General features: G+C 39.0%; 2 protein-coding genes across 2 annotated transcripts in view; both read left to right on the forward strand.

Moving 5' to 3' along the window:
- Window positions 1–1414: 1414 nt before the first annotated feature.
- Window positions 1415–12965, forward strand: LOC117299017 (DNA replication licensing factor mcm7-B-like). The gene is made up of 17 exons (XM_033782437.1): window positions 1415–1571; window positions 2250–2329; window positions 3566–3730; window positions 4126–4256; window positions 4537–4717; window positions 4923–4984; window positions 5671–5851; window positions 6636–6713; window positions 7180–7261; window positions 7761–7892; window positions 8281–8364; window positions 8793–9004; window positions 9804–9985; window positions 10724–10807; window positions 11277–11445; window positions 11849–11958; window positions 12319–12965. Exons 1-17 carry the CDS (start codon window positions 1541–1543, stop codon window positions 12518–12520), a joined length of 2166 nt encoding a protein of 721 aa, XP_033638328.1. The 5' UTR covers window positions 1415–1540; the 3' UTR covers window positions 12521–12965.
- Window positions 12966–16703: 3738 nt separating this feature from the next.
- Window positions 16704–23262, forward strand: part of LOC117298289 (peripheral plasma membrane protein CASK-like) — a 127885-nt gene continuing 121326 nt past the window's right edge. Inside the window, exons 1-2 of the mRNA XM_033781443.1 lie at window positions 16704–16836; window positions 18342–18454. Of these exons, the coding sequence (XP_033637334.1) occupies window positions 18396–18454 (59 nt within the window). The 5' untranslated portion in view covers window positions 16704–16836; window positions 18342–18395. The remainder of the gene's footprint in view (window positions 16837–18341; window positions 18455–23262) is intronic.

The following is a 23262-nucleotide window of genomic DNA, read 5'->3' on the forward strand; positions in this document are numbered from 1 at the left end:
GTGTGATATGAAAATGTAATATTTTTATGCCGATTTCATGAAACACTAGGATTATTACTATCTCCAGTTAGGAGTTAAAGCCATTGGACCCTTTCGGAACAGAAAAAAAACAAATTTTAAAAGTTCACAGATTTACAAATAACTTCGCTCTTGAAGGGGCATAACAATTTTCCTTTGTAATTTTGCGTTGGAACCTTGCAAAGGACACCACTTCAAAAGCACAGGGCACCACAACAATTGCTGTAGGGGTGTGGGTGTCGTAGGCTATTTCAAGGACTGCAAATGTCATGACTGGGATTCGATCCCACATTCAGACACATAAATACAGGCCTTGAAATAGGCTCTTGCAGCAATTTTCCTCTGGTAAGGGCGACACTTGGGGGAAAAATCTAACTTTGCATTGGAACCTTGCAGAGGCCCACCACAGACAAAACAACAGGGCAGCATAGACCTTTTCGGCAAGGAATGAGATGCATGCTGGTCTAGTGAGTGATCAAGTTCGATCCCTAGCTAGACCAGTATGCACCTCAGTCAATTGTTGGCACTTGCACAATGTGTATTTGCGAAAAAGGTCTATGGAAATCGCTGTGCGTGCTGTGGGTTATTTGGAGGCCTGCAAATGTCATGACTGGGATTCGAACACACACTCTGATAACTTAGGGCCATGCAGAACTCGAGTTTGTTTTGTAAGACCTAAGGAAACATGACATGCTAGGTGTTTTTGGAGGGTGTTGAGCTGACTGTCATATATAAATACTGTAAAATAAATTCAGAGACCAAATAATTATATTATTTATTTGAAAGTGTGGACTTAAGTTATTGGCCAGTGTGGTATTAAGATCTGTTACTGAATCAGTTGTTGTCGTAGGTGAAGTTCATTCATTAGAACTTCAGTCAGAAAGTGAAATAAAATTGATGGAAGCTCAGAGTTATTTGTTTCCGTATCTATTAATTGTACGAAAGAATTCAAAGAGTTGGATTATTATTTTGTTTTCAAAATGCACCTTGCATCTCTTCAACCAAAATGCATAGAACAAGTGGTGCAATTTCTCCCCCCCCCCTTCAACCCCTAACTGACCTGTGCTCCCCCTCCCATTATTGATGCAGTTTCCATGAAAACACAAAAATAATTTGTCAGTGACTTTTATTGGGATTCATAGACACACTAAGTTCGGCAGCAAACAGTGTGTAGGACAACATTTTACGATTAATGGGAGGTATAGAACTCCACATAATAATACCATTAAACAAAAAAATAGCAAGCAGAGGACCGCAAACAAGACTTTCTTTTCACAATGCCAAGTGAAATACTGGTACCCGCGATCTCACTCGGTATCTGATTCACGTAACAATGTTTACCAGCGATCTCGCGGGTCGGGCATTTAATTTACCACGTGACTACGTTTCGCGCCACGTTTGTTTTGTTGACAGCAAAGTTGTGTGCAGCTAGCGAACGACAGTTCAGAATCCTGAAAATTGTCTTACTTGTGCTCTGAATATTCCACTTTTCCTTGTAAGGTTTGTCTTTTTTTAAACCAAGATGCCTGCCAAGGACTATGTAGCCGAGAAAGGTATGTAAGAATGGTTATTTACCCCTCATTTAGGGCCCCAAAACGTAAAGGAATTTTGTTATTGGTTGTTTTTTTCAAAAGTTTAAAAACTCATGACCTTCAAGTTCAACAGTCGTGTTGTCCTCACTGTTCCTTTAAATGTATTGTTTACCTGGATTGTTTTTGTTAATAGTCTGTAATCTTGTTCATTTCATTTTTGATAAGTACATTTGTTGAAACATGATTTATTCTTTAGATATGCCATGTCTATTTTGGTTTATTCATTATTTTGTTTTTCAAATAAAATAAATAGCCTTTCTCAAAAAGTTATTGTTTCATCGTTGCTTTATACTTCGAAACAAGTTGAGTCACAAACTTTAATTATTGTCAAAGGCTATTTTGTTTAATATAAAAACGAAAAAGTTTCTGTATCCTGCCACCACTTTTTCATTTGTTATGAAGCAAAATAGTATCTAATTTACTCAAAGTCAATTTGACATGAGATACCTTTCTGCAAATAATGAGTGAAAAAGTGGTGGCAGGATTTATTTATAGGAAACAGAAAGTTTACAGCTTTACCTTTCCAGCTCTTCAAAACTTTGTAAACTCGGCCACGGAATTAATCACAGTTTGAATTCGGCATAGTAGGCCTAACTAAGTAGGTAAAAATAATTATTCCATTCTTATTTTATTTTATAGAGAAATGCAGAGGTTTCCTCACAGACTTTGTTCAACAAGATGATGAGGGTTCCAAGAATTTCAAGTACGCAAGGCAACTGGTAAGACGAGGGTAAAGATTGGAGTTGTTAAAAAACTAGCAATAAATTTGTTTTGTACAAAATACGCTCAGACTCAGTCTACTCCTAGAACTCTGAGGTTCGTTCGGCTATCGTCTCTTAGTGGAGACGATAGCGAAACAAACCTCATCGTTCTATGAGGTTCGTTTTGCTATCGTCTCCACTAAGTTAAGTGAGAGACAATAGCAGACTAAATCTTATATTTCTAGGAGTACGCTCAGTCTTAGTATTTGCATAAATTTCATATTTTGTTTCAGCGACTCTCTCGCCTCAGCTTAGAAAGTATTGGAATGTTTTGTAAGCCAGCTAGTTCAACTATTGCTTCTCTGGTCCTGCTAAATTACCTAAAGTAGCTTGAAATTACCGAAACTTTTAGCAGATTATAGAAACCTGCCGTTGGTTGCACTATTTCACCTTTTTCTGTTTTACTGCTTGGCCTGTGACCAAGTCTCTGAATTTTACTAAAATAAGAGTGCTTTTAAGAAATATTAAAAGCAGTGGACACTATTGGTAATTACTCGAAATAATTATTTGCATAAAACCTTACTTGGTGACGAGTAATGGGGAGGTTGATGGTATAAAACATTGTGAGAAACGGCTCCCTCTGACATAGTTTTCGAGAAAGAAGTAATTTTCATAAAATTTGATTTTGAGACGTCAGATTTAGAATTTGAGGTCCCGAAATCAAGCATCTGAATGCACACAACTTCGTGTGACAAGGGTGTTTTTTCGTTCATTATTTTCTCGCAACTTCGACGACCAATTGAGCTCAAATTTTCACAGGTTTGTTATTTTATGCATGTTGAGATACACCAAGCGAGAAGACTGGTCTTTGACAGTGTCTTTAAGAGGCGTTTTTCAGGCAATCTAAATACCTCAATTGACTTAATACAAAACTTCATAATAGCGGCAGACAACATCACAGAGGCAACAAAGGCAATTGCCTCCACGTCCCTTAATCATTGCTTTGGTGCCCTTAAAATGCTCATGAAGGTAGAAATTAAGAATGTTCTCATAGGGTGCACTTTACCAAAGAAGAAATGCCTTGGTGCCTTTGCCCTTTCAAAATGAAGCATAGAGGCCTCGACATTGCACAAAATTGGCATTGGGCCCCTAATGTTTGCAAAACCTTGGAACACTGTGTTATTTCATTATACAGATCACTGCTGTATGACTCGTGAACACTGAGAAATATTACCCCTTTTTTCCCAAATGTAGGTAGCTATTGCACATCGTGAGCAGGTTGCCTTGACGATAGATTTAGATGATGTAAACGAGATTGATCCTGATTTAGCGGAGTCCATCATTGAGAATGCTCGACGTTACACTAATCTCTTTGCCGATGCTGTCTATGATCTACTCCCAGACTACAGAGAAAAAGAGGTAATTAAAACAATTTGTAAAGCCTTTTTTTTTGCAGATTGTGGGACTAGTCAGTGGGACTAGTCAGTGTTTTGATGCTCAGACTTGAGAAGTTTCAGACTTTTAAAATTCAGTTGAAAAAGCGGCCTTATTGGAATTGGCAGCTACAGCTGTGGCTGCGACTGTTGCGAAGGACGTACTCTACTTTAAAGGATCTGGGGCGGATTTCACAAAGAGTTAGGACTAGTCTTGTCTCAAGTTAGGACCAGTTACTCATCCTAACTTAGGACCACACATGCAATTTGTTTGACTCCTAGGACTAGTCCTAAGTTAGGACTAGTCCTAACTCTTTGTGAAATCAACCCCTTGGTACTTTTTGCATCATTGATGAAGAGTATCTGTTTTTGTGTTTTTAGGTCATACAGAAAGATGCGTTGGATGTTTACATTGAGCACCGACTGTTGATGGAGCAACGACTCCGAGGTCCGAACCCCGGTGAGGTGCGAGACCCAAGGAATCAATTCCCACCGGAGCTGATCCGCAGATTGTAAGTATTTGTCTGAAGTATTTTTTCTGTTTAGAAATCTCTGGTATTTAGAAATTTGGGTTGTAATCACCCTTTAAATCCATTTTATGCTTTTCAGGCTTGCGATCCGTCCGGATTTTGTTCTTGATCTCTCTGCCACTTCAGAATTAAATGTCTTGACAAAGGAGAAACGCCCTCTGTACCTTATGAAATACTCTATCAAGATGCCCATCACGGCCAACTCCCACAAAACCCACTTGAGTAGACAGTAAACTCGCACCTTCTAAAATTGTAATTTCAGTGAGATCTACTTCAAGACACCAAGCACACAGAAGCCGCTGTCTATCCGCGATGTCAAAGCGGAGAAGATTGGCAAGTTGGTGGCTGTTCGCGGCATCGTGACTCGCTGTACGGAAGTCAAGCCCATGATGACCGTGGCAACGTACACATGCGACCAGTGCGGTGCTGAAACCTATCAACCAGTAAGTCCCCAGTATGTTTCGGGGTGGGTGATTGACACTAGAGGTTGCCACATGGAGGGTATATAGAAGGGGCCCACATTAAAAAAATAAACCCGCCATTTTTGTAATGGCTTCAATTTTGGTGCATAATGTAGCTTGGTTCATATGGATTTTGTAATGATGTATCTTTGATTAATTTTGTTGTCATGATCAATTTTTGTTTTAGATTGGTTCACCAACATTCATGCCACTGTTGATGTGCCCTAGCCAGGCCTGCCAAGCTAACAAGTAAGTACTTACATACAACATAAAAAAACCTCCTACTATTGGTACCATACCTATGGAACCATTCAACTGCATGGGTTGTGTATGGTGGGACAACTGTGCAAAGAACTCTGTGTTTGCTATGTAGATGCATGATATCGTATTGATGTAGGCTGACATTGTCATTCAAAACCACAGTGGATGAAATTGAATGGTCAGAGAGTAGGAGGGTTGGCTGTGTACTGCAGGCCTTGAAATGCGTTCTTGAAGGGGCACAGCACAAATTTTCATCTTGTATCAGAACTTTGCAAAGGGCGCCACAGCAAAAGCATAGGGCATCATGGCAATTACTGTGGGTGCCTATGGTTATTATGAGGGCTTGTGTAGTACTGTATAATGCATTCACCACATAAATATTTGTAACTCATCATGTTCACCATATGTTGCATTCACACAATCTAAAGCCTGGTTCATACTTCCTGCGAATGCGAGTGCGATGCAAATGTTGACGTCACAAATTCGCAACGAATAATTCACAGCAGTTCAACTCACTTGCGAATATTGTTGCAAAAGGAGGTTGTGACGTCAAATTCACGTCAAATTCGCTTTGCATTCGCAGGAAGTATGAACCGGGCTTTAGGCTGAATTAATGTTGTATCTTAAATTGAGTAGGACTCGGACTTGAATGTTTGTTTGATTTCGTTTTCCAGATCCGGAGGCCGTCTCTATCTTCAGACCCGTGGGTCAAAGTTCATCAAGTTTCAGGAGATCAAGATTCAGGAGCACAGCGACCAGGTTCCGGTCGGTCACATCCCCCGGAGTATGACCATCTACTCCAGGGGTGAAACCACACGCTGCAGCCAGCCTGGGGATCACATCGGAGTCACTGGGGTATCCTTTTTGTCTGCAACTGATGATTGGTGAAGTTGGTTGCTGTCAAAGTTTATCCATCATTTGAAAATATGGTGGATGGTTTTGATTGGGGCAGACAGTTGGGGGTTGACTGTTTTGTGTAGATGCATTTGCTACATTGGATCGTATTGTGGGCTGGCATAGTGCATTTATTAATGGTTAGACAGTAGGAGGGTTGACTGTGTACTGGCATTTACCACATGATAGAGGCATTTACCACATGGTATCATATTGCAGGCTGACATAGTTTATCTATCACTCAAAACCACAGTAAGAATGGTCAGACTGTTTAAAGGTTAAAGTAGTTGAGCCTCATTCAAAAGGCTTGATCAGAATTAAAGGCAGTGGACACTATTGGTAATTACTCAAAATAATTATTGTCATAAAAACTTACTTGGTAACGAGCAATGGAGAGCTGTTGGTAGTATAAAACATTGTGAGAAACGGCTTCTGAAGTAACGTAGTTTTCGAGAAATAAGTAATTTTCCACTAAAATATATGAATTTGATTTCGAGACCTCGGAATTAGATTTTGAGGTCCCGAAATCAAGCATCTGAAAGCACACAACTTTGTGGGACAAGGGTGTTTTTTCTTCCATTATTATCATGCAACTTCGATGACCAATTGAGTTCAAATTTTCACAGGTTTGTTGTTTTGTGCATATGTTGAGATACACCAAGTGAGAAGACTGGTCTTTTACAATTACCAAAGGTGTCCAGAAAAGAAGAAAAGACTTGTATTATTGATCTTAACTTATGACCAGATATTTCTTCCCATGTTGAGGGTTGGGTTCAGGCAGATGTCCCAAGGACTACTGTCAGAGACATACATGGAAGCTCATGTAAGTGATAAATAAATACATTACAACCCTGTTAGTTCATTAAGTATACACTGACAATATTCCTAGCAAATGGTGGGCAACAATTTTCATAGACAAATCCTGGATTTTCAGTGTTTTTCTGTAATTTTCCTTCTTTTACGTTGTATTCTTTGGAAGTAACTGTTTAGGATGTTGTGAATTATTTTTGGGTAAATTTTGTACAAAATGTAGCCTGCCTTTAGGCCAAACATATTTTTTAGTCATTGTTCCGAAACTGCTTTCCAGCACTTCTCAAAGTATAGTTAACTATTCATCGTTATACTAGATTAACAGGGGCTGCCCTTAACTCAGCCGGACCACTTGGCAAGGTGTTTCAGCTGGTCCGCCGCTGTTTCCACTGGCATTTGGCCAGCGGACCACCGTTAAGGTCGAACACTGGATGAAGTTGTCACTCTGCACTTTTTTTCTTTCTTTCTTGTTTGTTTAGAGCATTATGAAGATGAACAAGTCGGCAGAAGAAGAGATGAGCTTAAAGGAACTAACTGAGGAAGAAATACAACAAATTGCTGGTGAGTATGGAGGAAAATTTAACATTGAATTAGTTCATTTAAAAAAACTCAGTACCAAAATTCATGGTAGTGTCATGGCCGAGTGGTTAAGAGCATCAAACTCAAGTTCTAGTGGTTAAAACACCGGATTGTGGGTCCTTGAGCAAGATACTTTACTAAAATTGCTTGTCTTCACCCAGGGGTATAAATGGGTACCTGCGAGGGTAGAGGTTGATATTGTGAATGAAAAAGCCATCGGAGCGCCTCGGAGGTGAGAAACGCATTAAAGGAATGTTATTGCCCCAATGACCAGGGCACTAATGTAAAGTGCATTGAGACGGTTATTGTGAAATGCGCTATATATAAGAATTTGTTATTATTATTATCTTTTAGTTTATAGCAGCACTGGTTCGTAGAGTACAATGGCCAATTGGTTTAGCAAAGTGTAGGTTTTGAGTCCCGATCATGACACCTGTGTTCTTGAGCAAGACACTTGACTGTAATTTTTTCTTTACTACAGAGGAGGATTTCTACGAGAAGCTGGCGTCTTCAATTGCACCAGAGATCTATGGCCATGAAGATGTGAAGAAAGCTCTATTGCTCTTGCTTGTTGGTGGAGTCAATCGCAACCCTAAAGGAATGAAAATCAGAGGTAAGGAAGCAAAATCAAGAAATAAATGTTTCTTTTTGCCAATTGGTTACTATGGAGACCACTCCTGATTAATAAACTCCATTTGGCATGAGATCCAAAATATACAACAGAAATTGTACAAAATCCATACAAATTTTACTTTATTCCTATGTTGACAAAATTATGTTCAAATGTTGGCTTTAAGTCTGAAAACTACCTAGATGTCTTACTGTATTGAAATGCATTTTGTCAGGAATCTGTTTTTTTTTTTTCTCTCATTTTGATTCTGGTAAATTTTACAAACATTTGTGGTCCAGTAAAAAAAATCCCAAATTCAAACCCTGTATTATGCCTCCAAGATTCATTAGCTGACTCTGCATGTTTTATTTTATGTTTTTATTTTATTCAGGAACCATCAATATTTGTCTGATGGGTGACCCTGGTGTGGCCAAATCTCAGCTCTTGGGATTCATTGACAGACTGGCGCCAAGAAGTAAGAGCCAAAATTATTGCGTTTATGAACCATGTTTTCATTGTTTACATCTACACTGCCCCATATTGAAATCGGCCATCTGATTTCATGGGTGCACTTGGCTTTAGGTTTTTATAATCTAGTTAAAAAGGTTTTTTTATTTGGTTATGGAATTATGTGAAACGATGATGCGGTGATCCGACTCATAAAATCAGAAAACATCATATATATATATATATGCCTCAGAATTCTGTTTAATTTCATACCACAATGCATGGATTGGATGGCTTTATTTTTGAGATATTTGGTGAGATTTTCCTTAAATTTGTCAAGTCATTTGCTTGATGTGACATTGTTGGGCAAAACATTCCAGTCTTTAATGGTGGATGGGGAAAAACTTTTGCCGTTAGCCTCGATCTCTACAATTCTGTTTTGAAACCAATTTTCAGGTCAGTACACAACAGGGCGTGGCTCCTCGGGCGTCGGCCTCACCGCCGCCGTCATGAAGGATCCCATCACTAATGAGATGGTCCTGGAGGGCGGGGCCCTGGTGCTTGCAGACCAAGGCGTCTGCTGTATCGACGAGTTTGATAAGATGAACGAGACGGATCGTACAGCCATCCACGAGGTCATGGAGCAGCAGACCATCTCAATCGCAAAGGTCAGTCCAACTTATGAATCAATCAGTCAATCAGTTGTAACATTTATATGGCGCCATATTCCAATGATCATTGCTCATGGGGCTGTACAGTAAGCTGTTGTAAATGGGTGAGATTTAAAAATCTGTATTGTAGGAGATTATCTGATGTTAGGAAGACTGTTTCATATCCTGGGCACAGCAATAATAATAATAATAATAATAATAATAATAATAATAATAATACAGAATATTTATAGGGCTCCAAAATCCACCAAAATGAGGTGCTCAAGGTGCTCAGGAGGGGGAACCACACACAGCAGGGAAAATAAGACAAATAGACCAGTTACACATAGGCATGATTAAACAGTGTGGTTTTCAACTTAACTTGAAAGTATTGAGATTAGCAATATTGCGGATCTGAATAGGCAAGTCATTCCAGAGTGTGGATCCAGCATGGGAAAATTACCTATCGCCCCATGACTTGCTACTCTTAGTGACCTGTAGCATACAGAAAAGGCGCGGTTACTGCAACTGTGTTTGTGTCTAGGAATGAATAATGCAGAATATTGTCCGAACTGGAGCATAAGTCATGAGATGTTTTATGGAAGGTTGGTCAAGTATGCTGGACAACAGGAATTTAGACATCGGTAGAAGAGCAGCATGATCTTGTATTGAGTTCTTGTCTTAATTGGTAGCCAGTGCAAGTCCCTTGGGATAGATGCTGTTTGGTCAAATTTCCTTGCACAGACAATCAACCGAGCTGCTCAATTCTAAGCTCTCAAGTTTCTGAAGATGTTTTGGATTTTTTCTTTGTCAACAGGCTGGAATAATGACATCATTGAATGCTCGGGTGTCCATCCTGGCCGCTGCTAACCCGGCCTACGGAAGATACAACCCCAAGAAATCCATTGAGCACAACATCCAGCTGCCTGCCGCTCTGCTGTCACGTTTCGATCTGCTCTGGCTCATTCAGGACAGACCGGACAGAGAAAATGATCTCAGGTTAGTTACTCCACCATTAAAGAGTTGTGGGGTTCGAACCCCGCTTGAGGTTCCTGCAGAATTTGTTTTTTTTCTGCAGATCTTGGGAAGCACTTTGTTCAGTCTAGGTTTGTGGTAGCACCATTTGTAAATCTTTGTTTGAGTAGTGGTGGTTCTGAAAAGAACCAGTGGCTGACAACTTAACGTTTCGATCAGTATGCTCTGATCATCTTCAGGAGTATCAGAGCATACTGATCGAAACGTTGTTTTCTTAACTACCTGTTCTTTTCAGAACCAACAATTCTCAAATCTAGCCTGGTTTGATCCACCAGTGCTTATTTTTATGAATGAACCGAGTGACACTGTCTAAAACTAATATCAATCCGCCCATAAGATCTCATTCACAACGAACAGCGCCCTCTAGCGGCAAAAAAAGAAATATGTATCCGAATATCAAAATTTCACTATTCGCCCAGCACTAATCTGTGATCTTCCTGATTTTTGTTTCTTACCAATTCTGTGTTAACGTTCTTTTAATCTTTTTGAACTTGTCTTGATACTTATTCTACTGACGCAGAGTAGATTTCTAAAAGTAATTCTAAAAAAAAGAACTATCCTGCTTATTAAGTACTACTTGGGAGATTGGAAATCAGCCAGGACTTTTGCTCAGTAGATCAAGGTGAATTCTCGTTATTAACTTCACTGCCATGGAGTGATTTGTTAATATTGGTCTTAATTTTATTTCTTTTGTATGTACAGACTCGCTCAGCATATTACCTATGTACATCAGCACAGCACCCAACCCCCGATGCAGTTTACTCCTCTCAACATGAACCTCATGCGGTAAGTTCAGTGGATTAAAACAATTTGTGTTTAATCAAAACCCTCCTACAGTCAGTCCATTCATTGTAAGCCTGCAATAAGATAGAATTTGGCAAATGACTCTAAACGGTACACAGTCGACGTTCATACTGTCCGTCCATTCATTGTTTTTCACTATGGTTTTGATCACAGCCTGCAATATGGTAAATGCATGTAGACAGTTGTTAGCCCTCCTACTGTCTGACTCTTCAATATCATCCACTGTAGTTTTTAAAGATGGATAAACTACGCCAGCCTGCACAGTGATATCGTGTGGTGATATCCACACAGACTTATGCACATATAGTTCTGTTCAAAGTTGTACCGTGGTACACAACCTATGCAATTGAATAGTTCTAAGAGGTTGTCAATCAGGTTAAAAATGGTACCAATAGTAGGAGGGTTAACTTCTCATGAACTTAATATTTGCTAAATTGTTTCCTTTGTGCAGACGTTACATTGCTCTCTGTCAGACAAAGATTCCAGTGATCCCTGAGAGTTTGACCGACTACATCACCGGAGCATATGTGGAAATGCGCAAAGAGGCACGAGGGAGTAAGGATACGACGTTCACGTCAGCGAGGACACTACTTGCAATTCTTCGGCTGTCCACTGCTCTTGTGAGTTCTACAATTTTGTTGCTGTTTCTGTCATGTAGTTTTGTTGGAGTGCTGTTTGAAAGTTTTTTAATCGACTGATCAGTTAAAGGCAGGGTATACTTTTGGTAATTGTCCAAGACTATTTTCCAGCCTTGGTGCACATTTGCTAATTGTCAAGACCGGTATCCTCACTTGGTGTCTCTAAACACATGCATACAATAACAAACCTGTGAAAATTATTTGGGCTCAACTGGTCATCAAAGTTGCAAGAACATGATGAAAGAAAAATCACCCTTGTTGCTTTTAGCTGAAGCCTTTCCCTTCAAAGTGTTTGGCTGATGGTCAAGTTACTTAGCGGGAAGTAAAATTGTTTGTGCTTAGCTTATCGTTTTTCTTCCAATTTTTTTTTCAATTTTTTTTCCAGGCTCGTTTGAGATTGGTTGATGTTGTTGAGAAGGAAGACGTGAATGAAGCCATGAGACTGATGGAGATGTCTAAAGAATCGCTCCATGGCCATCAAGAGACGACTGGAAGGTAGGTCTCGCTTTATGCTAAAGGATTGGGCGCTTTGTGGAGTCAAAAAATTGGTCCTACTTAATGGCGGACCGCGTTAGTTTACAAGGTAGAAGGAAAACCACACAATTTCAAGGCATATTTGTGTGGATCATTATGTTGCACTTTTAAAACATCTTTCCAATGATTTGTCTCATATTTTGGTTTTACCCCTGCACTTCTGTGTGTTTTAAAGCGCCTTTACTCAGTGTTTTCCGCGTCCTGCAGCAAAATTTCCACAGGCCACTGAACCCATGACCTCTAGATTTAAGGTCTCGGATGTCTTCACCCACTAGACCACTACAAGACTTATGCATCTTCTTGTCTTTCTCCTTTCCACAGGAAACAACGCTCTGAAGATGTTGTGTTCAGTATCATTCGTGAGATGGTGTCCGGCCGGCAGAGCGTCAAATTCGCCGATGCCAGACAGTCGTGCCTCGCTAAGGGCTTCACTAATGACCAATTTGAGGAGGCTCTGGACGCGTATGAAGAACTGAACGTCTGGCAGGTCAACAATGCTAGAACCAAAATCACATTTGTCTAGTTTTTATATTACATTTAGGATGAGGTTTTAGCTAGGATTTGGTTGAAGGGTGTCAACATAAGCTGGAAATTTTAAAACTGGGTGTCCAAATTGTTCACTTACAATTCATTCACATATAAATGACAGATAAAACAGCGTGTCAATTTTTTTTTAAAGGGTGTCCATAAGATTCCCAGACAGCCCTCTTGGTAAGAAGGGGTCAAAGTAAAGGGCATGTCATGAATTGACACTTACATGCATGTTGACTATCCACATTTAATAAAATCAAACCAAATGTTTAGTGTTTTTCCAGATGTCTCGATGTCAATTAAATTGAATTAGGGCATCAGTCAAGGGTATGGTGAAGATAAGGCAGAAGTTTGGTCTCTAAAAGGAACTGGACACTACTGGTAATCACGGTTAGCATCAAAATTTACTTGGTAACGATCAATGGAGAGCTGTTGATAGTATAAAACATTGTGAGAAACGGCTCCCTATTTGAATTTGATACCTCAGAATTTGATTTTGGGGTCTCGACATCAAGCATCTGACCATTATTATCTTGCAACTTCAACGACCGATTGAGTTTAAATTTTCACAGGATTGTTATTTTGTGCATATGTTGAGATACACCAAGTGAGAAGACTGGTCTTTGACAATTACCAAAGGTGTCCAGTGTCTTAATAAGGTGTTAGAAAACTTAATTGTTCATGATTAATTTGTATATATTATAAGACTATGCAAGGCTACGGCTTTATTAAATGTTGGGACCCCAAAAGTGCATGTTTCCTTCGCACAGTAAAGCATTGTTCGTTGTAGCCTGAACATCTGATGGCACACTTCAAGGCTCGTGAATAGCGCCATCTACCGGCATTAAAAAACTTACGTGTTGCCTGTCGGGTGTATCTTTGGCCGTGCCTGCCATAATCCTGTAGTGAAACAATTGAAAAAGCAACTAGAACTTGCATTAGTGTGTACAGTTTAAAAGTTAAAGTTGTTTTAAAGTATAAAGTATTAAGAAGGGGAAAATGTACTTTAAGTATTTTGTTTCATGTGATAAACCACAAGGGAAACTGGCGGGGTAAATTTTAAATGATTTGGGTTTGAATAGAGAAAAATGTACTTGCAACAGGACTGATAAACGACCTCAGGCTTAATGTACCAGTGCTCGACCAACAGAGCTATCCAGCCCTATGTTGGCGGTCTCCCTATTTAATTGAAGGTGCCAGGTAGCCAGGGATCGCACTCAATACAACCTGGGATGTGGCCGGCAACCAGCGGATCACCTTAAGGGGATGCGACTTGTAATCAAGATACAAATTGCAAAACACATTTTTTTTTAGCACTTTATAAGATCTATATTTGCAATGTTAACCTTTAGAAAACTTACTTTAAGGCAATAAAGCTATGAATACAACAACTGTGTGATCAAACTTATGTCTTATATATATATCCTTTTGCGCGAAATGGTAGTTTAAAACATCACTTTACTTGTAATTCGTTTTTCAGAAAATTTTTGGCTAATTTCAAACGGAAGTAACTCAGCAACGCGATACACCCCAAAGCTTAGACATATACCAAATTACTGCTGCTGATGTGTTCTTTCCAGCCATGCATATAACTCAATCCTTGAAATTGTCAACATCTGACTCGTTTTCACGTAGCGGGTCACATTTTTTTAAGTGTCTGTGGACTTGATAAGATAGAAGTTAATTAATGTGTACCATAATTATTTTGAAAGATGGACTATTGTATGTTTTTCACTTTTATACTTTTGTGTCAAACAAGTTTTGCTTCATTATTAAATTTTTCATAAATTTTTACAAGCATTCATGTATTTCATTTAGATGTGATCATTAAAAGTGTTTGACGCAAACTGATTTTAGTGAGTCACTTTAATATTGATGACAAACTTTCAGATTTTCAAACTTTAAAAAAAGGTATTATAAATGATTGGTAAGGTTAAAAAAAACTTAAAATGAAGTCGTATAGACGATGTGACCTCTGACGTCACTCGAAAACCATAACATGATATGCGCGCATAACGCCGGGCAAAACCTTTGTGTTTTGGCAGCCAGCTATAAAGTGTATGCACTATTAACATGACTACGCGTCTTTTTGCCTGAAGAAACATGACGTATTAACAGTGTTTTGTCAACAGAGGGCGGTTTGAATGTAAACAGGTCACATTGTCTATATAAGACAACTGTATCTTAAAACTTTATAGCAAAAGCTGATATCGGTTGTGGCGATACAAAATAACAACAATGTGTTTATATGCTGAATATTGTAAATTGTTTTTCACAAAGGATTAAGTATTTTGTTTTATGATACCTTTAAACACCTGCCTGCTGGGAAAAAGGTACCTTTTATTTTCTTAAATAGGGGTATTTCGATCTACAAAACTTTCCCCCCAAACTCCCTGAATAGATATAACTCCAGGGGTTACCAAAAGGTTCAAATGCCATCATTTCAACATACCTCTTAATTGGAGCCTTAGTTTCAGACCCTGGTGTTGGCAACGTCTCTGACCCCTGGTTATAACTGAATTGCCCCCCTGGGTTAAACTTCACACCTTTAAATATGGGGAATGCGAACTATTAATAATGGGTTAAAACAGCATGGTGTATCCTGTTTCATTTTGTGGGCTTGTTTTAGGAGTTTCGCTTTTCATACTTGCACTTGTTGAGGTGGCTTTATGAAGGTTTAAACCTGGGCCCAATTTCGTAAAAACCAGCAGCATTAAGACCTGCTAAGCACAGAATAATATTGCTTAGCAGGAACAGGTTATTAGCCAAAATTGAACTAAGTTTGCATTGTTGTGGCAGGTGCCCCACTCAGTTTTTGCTTAGCAAAGAAATTTGTCAAGCAGTATTTTGTGCTTTTAAAACATCTTTATGAAATTGGGCCCAGCATTTAGTGCTCCCACCATGTTGGTAGTTTCCCCCATACTATCCAATGGCTCTAATGCATGGTAACATTCGTTGCATAGTAGTATGAACCAGCGATTTTTACAAAGAACTACCTTGCCCTTGCAACAAAGCATCAAGCCTATTTTGATAAGACTTGAGATTTCATACAGTGAACTTCACAAACTCTCACAAACAAGTATGTAGTTTTATGTTGAAGGTTTATTTGTTCCAAAGGAAGTGAAATCACCAAACAATTCTATGTTACTGACAGGCCTGAAATATAATTTTTAAGGAGGGCAATGCCATTTTCATTTTGCAAAAGGCACTTGTATTGGAAAATTTAATGGTCTATGGAACTTTTTTAATGGAGAACATAGGCCGAGACTAGGACTACAGAGGCTGTGACCTCTGTTTAATATTCAAGGCCAAAAAATTAAATTAATGAGAGTAAAAGGTGGTACTCCGGAGGAATCTGTCAAAGCAAAGTTTTTTAGACAATGGTCCCTATAATATTTCATGAGCTAGAGGCTTAAATTTCGTAAAGGCATTATAAATTTTCAAAAATTAGTTTCAGCTACACGAACAAGGGCTTTATTTTAAGAACAACCTTTAGTAGGCCTACACAATCGTGTGGGCAAGGAGTTCTCCAGAGGATTGGTATCAACTTTGTAATCAGCCAGTAAAGCTAATGGCTAAAATTTCATAAAGGCATTTTACAATTTTCAACAAAAATTAGTTTCAGCTACACAAACAAGGGCTATAATTATTTTAAGAAAAACTTAAGTATGCCTACAAAATCCTTTGGGTAAGGAGTTCTCTAGAGGATTGGTATAAACTTTGTAATCAGCCAGTTTCCAGATAAAGCTAGGGGCTACAATTTCATAGAGGCATTATAAGTTTTTAACAAAATTTCACCGACACAAAACAAGGGCATTATTTGAAGAAAGACTTAAGTCAGGCCTACACAAGTCTTTGGGCAAGGAGAAACATTTATTTCTCTAGAGGATTGGTATAAACTTTGTAATCAGCCACTTGACAGATAAATCCATTTATTTTGGGGATAATTACCATCCCTATAGTTTACATGAACTATAAGCTGGTGTAAGCTGATTTATAATAAATCCCTTCGTAAAAAAGTACCCCCTCCCCAGTTTTGTTTTGGTTGGATGTGAAAAACTTGTGACGCTTTAAACACGAGGGGGCGGTATTCATTTACGCCAAACCTCGCCCTATCGTTTGTGCGCGCTTCGGTGAAGCCTTGACCTTGCACGTATGGAGCATGCGTGGTACGGCTTTCAGGTGCTATCCAGAATTCGTCTGTGTGTGCCGCGATTTTACGTCGGAAATAACTGCTTTTGTTGGAATTGCTCTATACATTTCACTTCTTATGAAGGTGTGTGGAAGATAAGATAATTTCGATTAAAGGTGAGTGTTTGATTTGATCTTAAGTGTTCCCATATGGAAGAAAATTAGCTAGGTTTTCGTTGTGTGACGGCCGCGAAATTGAGCAACTGGCTTGCCTGTGCATACATGACGTTAGTATTGTTATGTAGAAGTTAGAACATGGGAATAGAGATTGTTTGTTAGAACTCCCGACCCTTAATTCCTATAAAATAAATGAATGACACAACAGTGATGTGTCAATTAATTATTGTTGTGAATCATGGTGCATCATCATAGGTTGTCGATTTAGTCATACTTTTGTATATTTTCAGAAAATCGTAAATTTTGTTTTGTTTTTAGAAATGGTTGACATTTACCAGAATCTGGACTTGGTTAATCATGTTATGGTTGTCATTTTTTTGTGGGTGTCATTCTTTTGACCTGGTGGTTTGATGGAGCTATTTCAAAGACAAAAGCAATATTTTTGTATCGCCTGCCATCGTTTTACTCATTATCTCTAAAAGCAATATCTCATTTGTCTATATAAAATACTAGTTTGTTTCTTATTTATTGATTGAAAAATTGGCAGTCAGTCAGATATGGAAATATTCCATATCGGAATAGCTCTACAAACTGTTATTTTAGTTATGCTGGCCTACAATTCTTGTAAGCACTGTTCAATAAACTCATAGAACTTATGAGGTTCATTCCACTATCGTGGGGTTGCTAAGCAGAGCCAACCTCAAAATAGTAGTACACATACAATCCTGCAGCCACATACGCCCAAAATTAAGGAACAATGCCGAATTCACCTCTATCTGAGTTTGTAACATTCTTATCAATGAAAAAGATAAGATTGGGTACTTTCCTGTTTTGGGGTCATTTGATCTGACACGACAGTGTGTGTGTGCACATCGTTAATTAATGGGTTTGCATTATTCTCATCTGCTACAGGAACCACTACTCCACCACCAAGTTGGCGTGCCATTTTACTTTGGTTAGAAAAAATGCCCCCCTAAAAAGGAAAAACATTTGCTCTAGGCCATAGCTGTGCTCAGCCCCTTGAAATGCCCCAGTAGAAATGAAAACCTCCCTGAAAGCATTGCCCTTCTATGAAACGAAGGGACTCTTCCCTAGCCCTTTTTCTTTTTTTTACACAAGAGAAGTATTAAATCAGACATGAAAATGGCCTATTGGTGTGTTCATTCTCACTTTGGGATTAAGTTCAACCGTAATGTCAAATTCATACTTCATGCAGAAGCAAATTTCAAGCAGATGCACATCAAAATAACGATACGCAAACACTACGTATGGTGGTATGCTACATGTAGCAATCTGGTACACACTGTTTTCCAATTCTGTCGCAAGGGAACTCTCTTCGCTTCTCTAGGTCGCGACAAGTACTAACTAGGCTTTAAACACCTTTTGTGACCTTTATTAGCTCATTCAACTGTATAGTGTACAGCAAAAACATTTAACTGAAAAAATGTTTGCTAACAAAACGACATGCTCACTAATTTGCATCAATTGTCTCTCTTCCATTCCAGAGGCTCTACATAATTTGACTTTTGAGGTTTCCGAGTGAGAAGTTGGTCTGCAAGATGACAGATGAAGATTTGTTGTTTGACGATGTGTATGAGCTGTGTGAAATCATTGGAAAGTAAGTGCCATGAAGTCTTGTTACTAATGAAGCTTGGATAATCCTTGTAATGTCAACAAACAGCAATCAGTACACTAGGGCCCAAAATTGACACAGCCCCAAGAATTTTAGCGTCACAGCCAGTGCAGGCCTGGTCATTGTTAAAGGAACATGTTGCCTTGGATCGGTTGAGTTGGTCTTTCAAAAGTGTTTGTAACCGTTTGTTATAAAATGCATGGGTAGAAAGATGTAAAAGTAGAATACAATTATCCACACAAACATGCCTCGAAATTGCACGGTTTTCATTTTACCTCGTCGACTAACACGGTCGGCCATATATGGGAGTAAACTTTTTGACTCCCATAAGTGGCTAACCGTGTTAGTTCGCAAAGGAAAAGGAAAACCACGCAATTTCGAGGCAAATTTGTGTGGATCATTGTATTCTACTTTTACAACATCTTTCCAACCATATTGATTTTACAACAAACGGTTACAAATGCTTTTTATAGACCAACTCGTCCGATCTCCATGTAAGGCAAAGTGTTCCTTTAAGTTTGGGTGTATACACACAAATTTACCCAAACCCAATAGTGTTGTAGCATTGCATCCGCCATATCTCAAAAAGGGTTATTGCTTTGGTGCCCTTGAAATGCTCCAGTTAAAATTTACAATTTCCTCATACATACATGGTGCCCTCTACCAAGGGGGAAATGCCTTGGTGCCCCTAGCCCTTTCCGCCAGTAAACTCATGGCTTGACAAGTCCGGTGGTCTTTGGTTGTGTTTCAGTCTGATAAAATATCTTCAATTTCTGTTGTGTTGAAGAATGCTTAGCCAGAGTACAAATGAATATAAATCTGCACTGTATAGAACTTGCTCAAGCTCAGATGTTTCTGATTGGCAGAGTTTGAGTCCAAGCGCACTCGTCGTCTCCTTGAGCTTGCGTAATGATAATAATAATAACAAATTCTTTTATCAGTGCATTTCACAATGAACCGTATCAATGCGCTTTAAATTAGTGGCCTAGTCATTGTACTTTACCGTAAACGGTTCAAATGTTGAATCGCTTTGTGTATTTTCCTTGTCTCATTTAAATTCGGGCCTTACAAAAACCTTGATTTTGTCCAGTAAACATTTTGTGTGTAACCAATCTTGCGGATTCCCCCCCTTTCTAATTTAAACCGTGTACACAAGCTCAAGGTGGAGGGCTCGAATCCCGCCTGAAATGCCTAAAAATATGGATTTTTGTTTCTTCAGAACCTGAGAAGCATTGAGTACATAGGCCCTTTTCGAAACCACGGCTTCAGCTTCAGGCTCCCTCCTCTCGCCTAAAGACCTGGGCGCGTAAGCAAAGCATGTGCAGTATTGTCAAAACAAACGCGGGGCCAAGCTAGCCTGTGCCAAATTTGGAGCCGAAGCCGTGGTTTCAAAAATGGCCATATTGTAACTTGTAACACTTGGGGAAAACCATATCATGTTGTTTGTTATACCCCTTTGCAATCCATGTCAAATAACATCAGTTGGTGCTCTCATTTGATGTCATTTCCGCTCTAACCAAATTGACAAGTGTTAGCGTGCACCTACTGTACACCTACGTATGAACGCTGACGCCATCAATGTACAGTTTGCGCCCGGTACGATATTTAATTCATAACCAGCAGGTGCAATTAACACTGGCGCACACTAGAGAAAAATTATCATCATACATTGTACATACAATCAATCATGCATTCGAAGATTGCATCAAGAAATAGCTCTACTACCTTTATGACTCCATGGATATATATCCCTTGTTCATTGTGTTAATTGTTGTGTTTTGCTTTGGGAGGAGCGTTAAGATGAAAAAACAACATGGTTGAAATTGTTTTAAGACTTTAAAACCTAAAGTGTGGTTTACTTTCAGAGTCACTGTGTGTCCACTTGAAAATGCTATTTTTCTGTATGTGAGTGTGATTTTTTATCAATGGTCAGATCATAAAGCAAATACCGGTCTTCAATGGTAGGTTAGTGTGAACTTTGGACCGAGTTTCTCAGTCATACAATGGATGTATCACTTCATTCATACTTAAAGCTAGACACATGAAAGTACAAACAGACATTTATGGAATGTTCAGGCCTGATACGTACTTCACTGATACAATTGCCTCCATGCCCCCTGGTCATTGCCTTGTTGCCCATGCAGGCCTGGAATTTCATCTTTGAGAGGAAAGGCCATTTTCATTTTGCAAAGGGCACTTCCATTGGAAAATATTTAAGTCTAAGGGAAACTTTTGAAGGGGCACCAAGGCCAAGACCAGGGCAACGGAGGGCATGTCCTTCGTGGCCTCACTGGAATTCTAGGCCTGCCCTTGAAATGGTCGCAGTAGGAATTTACAACTTCTCTAAAGGGTGACCTTTACTAAAGATAAAAGGCCTCGGTGCCCTTCCCCTTTCAAAAGCGAAAGTATACAGGCCTGAATGTTCATTAAGACAAACAATAAGTAATGAGTTCCCTCGGCCCCCACCGGCCCCTACTGCCCCCCCCCCCCCATCCCTGGATCTGCGTATGGAAATTGACAAGTTATCTTGTCCCGCTGTCTAGAAAATGAAAAACATTAATGGCAACCCTGATCTGTGTTTGATTATTGAGGCATGTGGAACAAGATAACCCGAATGACTAATTACTAGGAGATGTGTAAATCTACCTTGTTACATAACGGGCATGATGCACAAAATATGTGCAGTGTTCGGTGTATGTAATTTTATTCATAACTGGTCATTTGTTTTATAAACTAACAGTGCATATTTGCGACATGACTCATGACCGGGTAATTTGCATGAAGTCATAGAATAAAACTTTGCTTTATAAGCTTGACTGCACTTTATGTTAATGTATACTTGATACATGTATGTTACATTTGACTGTAAGAGTAAATGATGCACACTTAAAGGCAAATTAAACCTTCGTATTTTTGAACTTCAATTGTTTTATAAATGTTAATAAAGTGGGAAAATAATGAAAATATCAATATCACAAACCGCAATGAACTGTGCTGATGGTGTATTGTGTGCAGTGACTCAATGTGTTTTTTAGGCTACCAAAATCTCATCAGGGCTATTAAAACTTCTTGGTTACTAGCCCTGCTGACTACCATGAAAATACCTTTAATTTTGACCCCTGAAATATCTCCTCGATTGCAAGTTGCAAATGTTGGGGTCTCTGACACATGTTATACATATCGCTGATACGAACACGAACATGGATTGTTACCGAGTACCGGGCAAGCTCTCTTGTCTTGCAGCCAGGAAGTATCATTTGCAATTGGATGGGAAGCCTTAAGCATACAGCGTATTACCAGTGAATGTACAAAATGTAGATTGTGTCAACTCAAGTTCATTCTAGCGTAGAGAGAAAAATTACAGCCAAATTGAAACCAACGTGATGATCATCGTATGAAATGCACAACATTCCTTTGGATAACATTTTTTTTGCCTGCAACACATAGTAGAATGTCAGCTGCTAGTTTTAATATGAAAATATTTAAATAAAAAAGACTACGTGTTTACTGTGTGCATTCCATTTCTACAAAATGTATGCCTCTTGGGTGTCGTTTCAGAGCATGTGGTAACATCCAGGGAACGATTTTGTCAAAACAATTTTGCATAGCAAATTATTTATAGACCTAATGTACTTAGTGCACTGATTGGTACTTTATACATTTTACATGTAGTAGGCTTACTGAGTGCAAATGGTGATTGGAGTTAGAACTTGATGCACTTTTTGTATGCTACATGTACAATACACAAGAGAAATTGTTCACTGATTATATTGGCAAGTCCATGCTGTGCAATTGTTGTGAACCAACACCTACACTGCTAAAAATGGTTTTCTTGAAATAAGAAAAACCATCTCATTTTGAAAAAATATTTCTTGTGTCACTCCCTAGAAAAAGTTTCTCGGGAGTGACACAAGAAATATATTCTCAAAATAAGATGTGTTTCAAGAATACCATTTTTAGCAGTGTACAACGTACACATAATAACAAAGGTGTGTAATTTGCCGCTTTAAAATCCCTCAGAATCACAGTCAAGAAAAAACAGTGGGAAAACAACTACACTGTTTTTTACTGATTTCAAACATTGAATTTTGGACTCTACAGTATCCCTCTTTGTACTATGTACAGTAGACTACTAATGTTGTCAAGAGAATATATTGAAAAACATTAATGTTTTGTTAACTGATTTCAAACATTGAATTTTGGACTTGCAAGACCAGGGCCCAAATTTCATGGCTCTGCTTACCATAAGCACAGAATCGGTGCTTATGGAAGCGGGGAATTCTGTGCTTACGGACGGCAAGCTTATTTCACGGGTGAGTCGGCCAATTTTGCCTTTTGCGCGTGCGTACTCCGCGTTACTAGGGATTCTACGCTTACAAGGCTAGCGCAGAAATTCGGCGCTTGCACATAGGCAGAGAATCATGATTGTAAGCGCAGAATTCGGCGGTAAGCAGGGCCCAGTGTTTTCCAGGGACAGAGGGATGTAAAATTTCAGATACTATCTGATTTCATACCTTTGTAGGGCTGCTCGGTGAAATCAAATTGCTTGTTTCTTCTTCAGATGTAAATAAATCATGACTTTGATCTACATGGTACATGTAGTGCCAATGACACTGTTCCCAGAAGCTCATTGGAATCTATAACTCCAGGGGTTACTAAAAGCTGGAAATGCTATGAAAAACCTCAACTTCATCATGAATGAATTATGCTTTTTCAAACATGTTATTTAAAAGTAACCAAAGTTGTATTAAGACATCTTTTGTGTGTCCGTAAAAATTCATTTATAGCGGAAT

This window comes from Asterias rubens, chromosome 13 (assembly GCF_902459465.1).
Source record: "Asterias rubens chromosome 13, eAstRub1.3, whole genome shotgun sequence".
Classification (NCBI taxonomy): Eukaryota; Metazoa; Echinodermata; class Asteroidea; order Forcipulatida; family Asteriidae; genus Asterias; species Asterias rubens.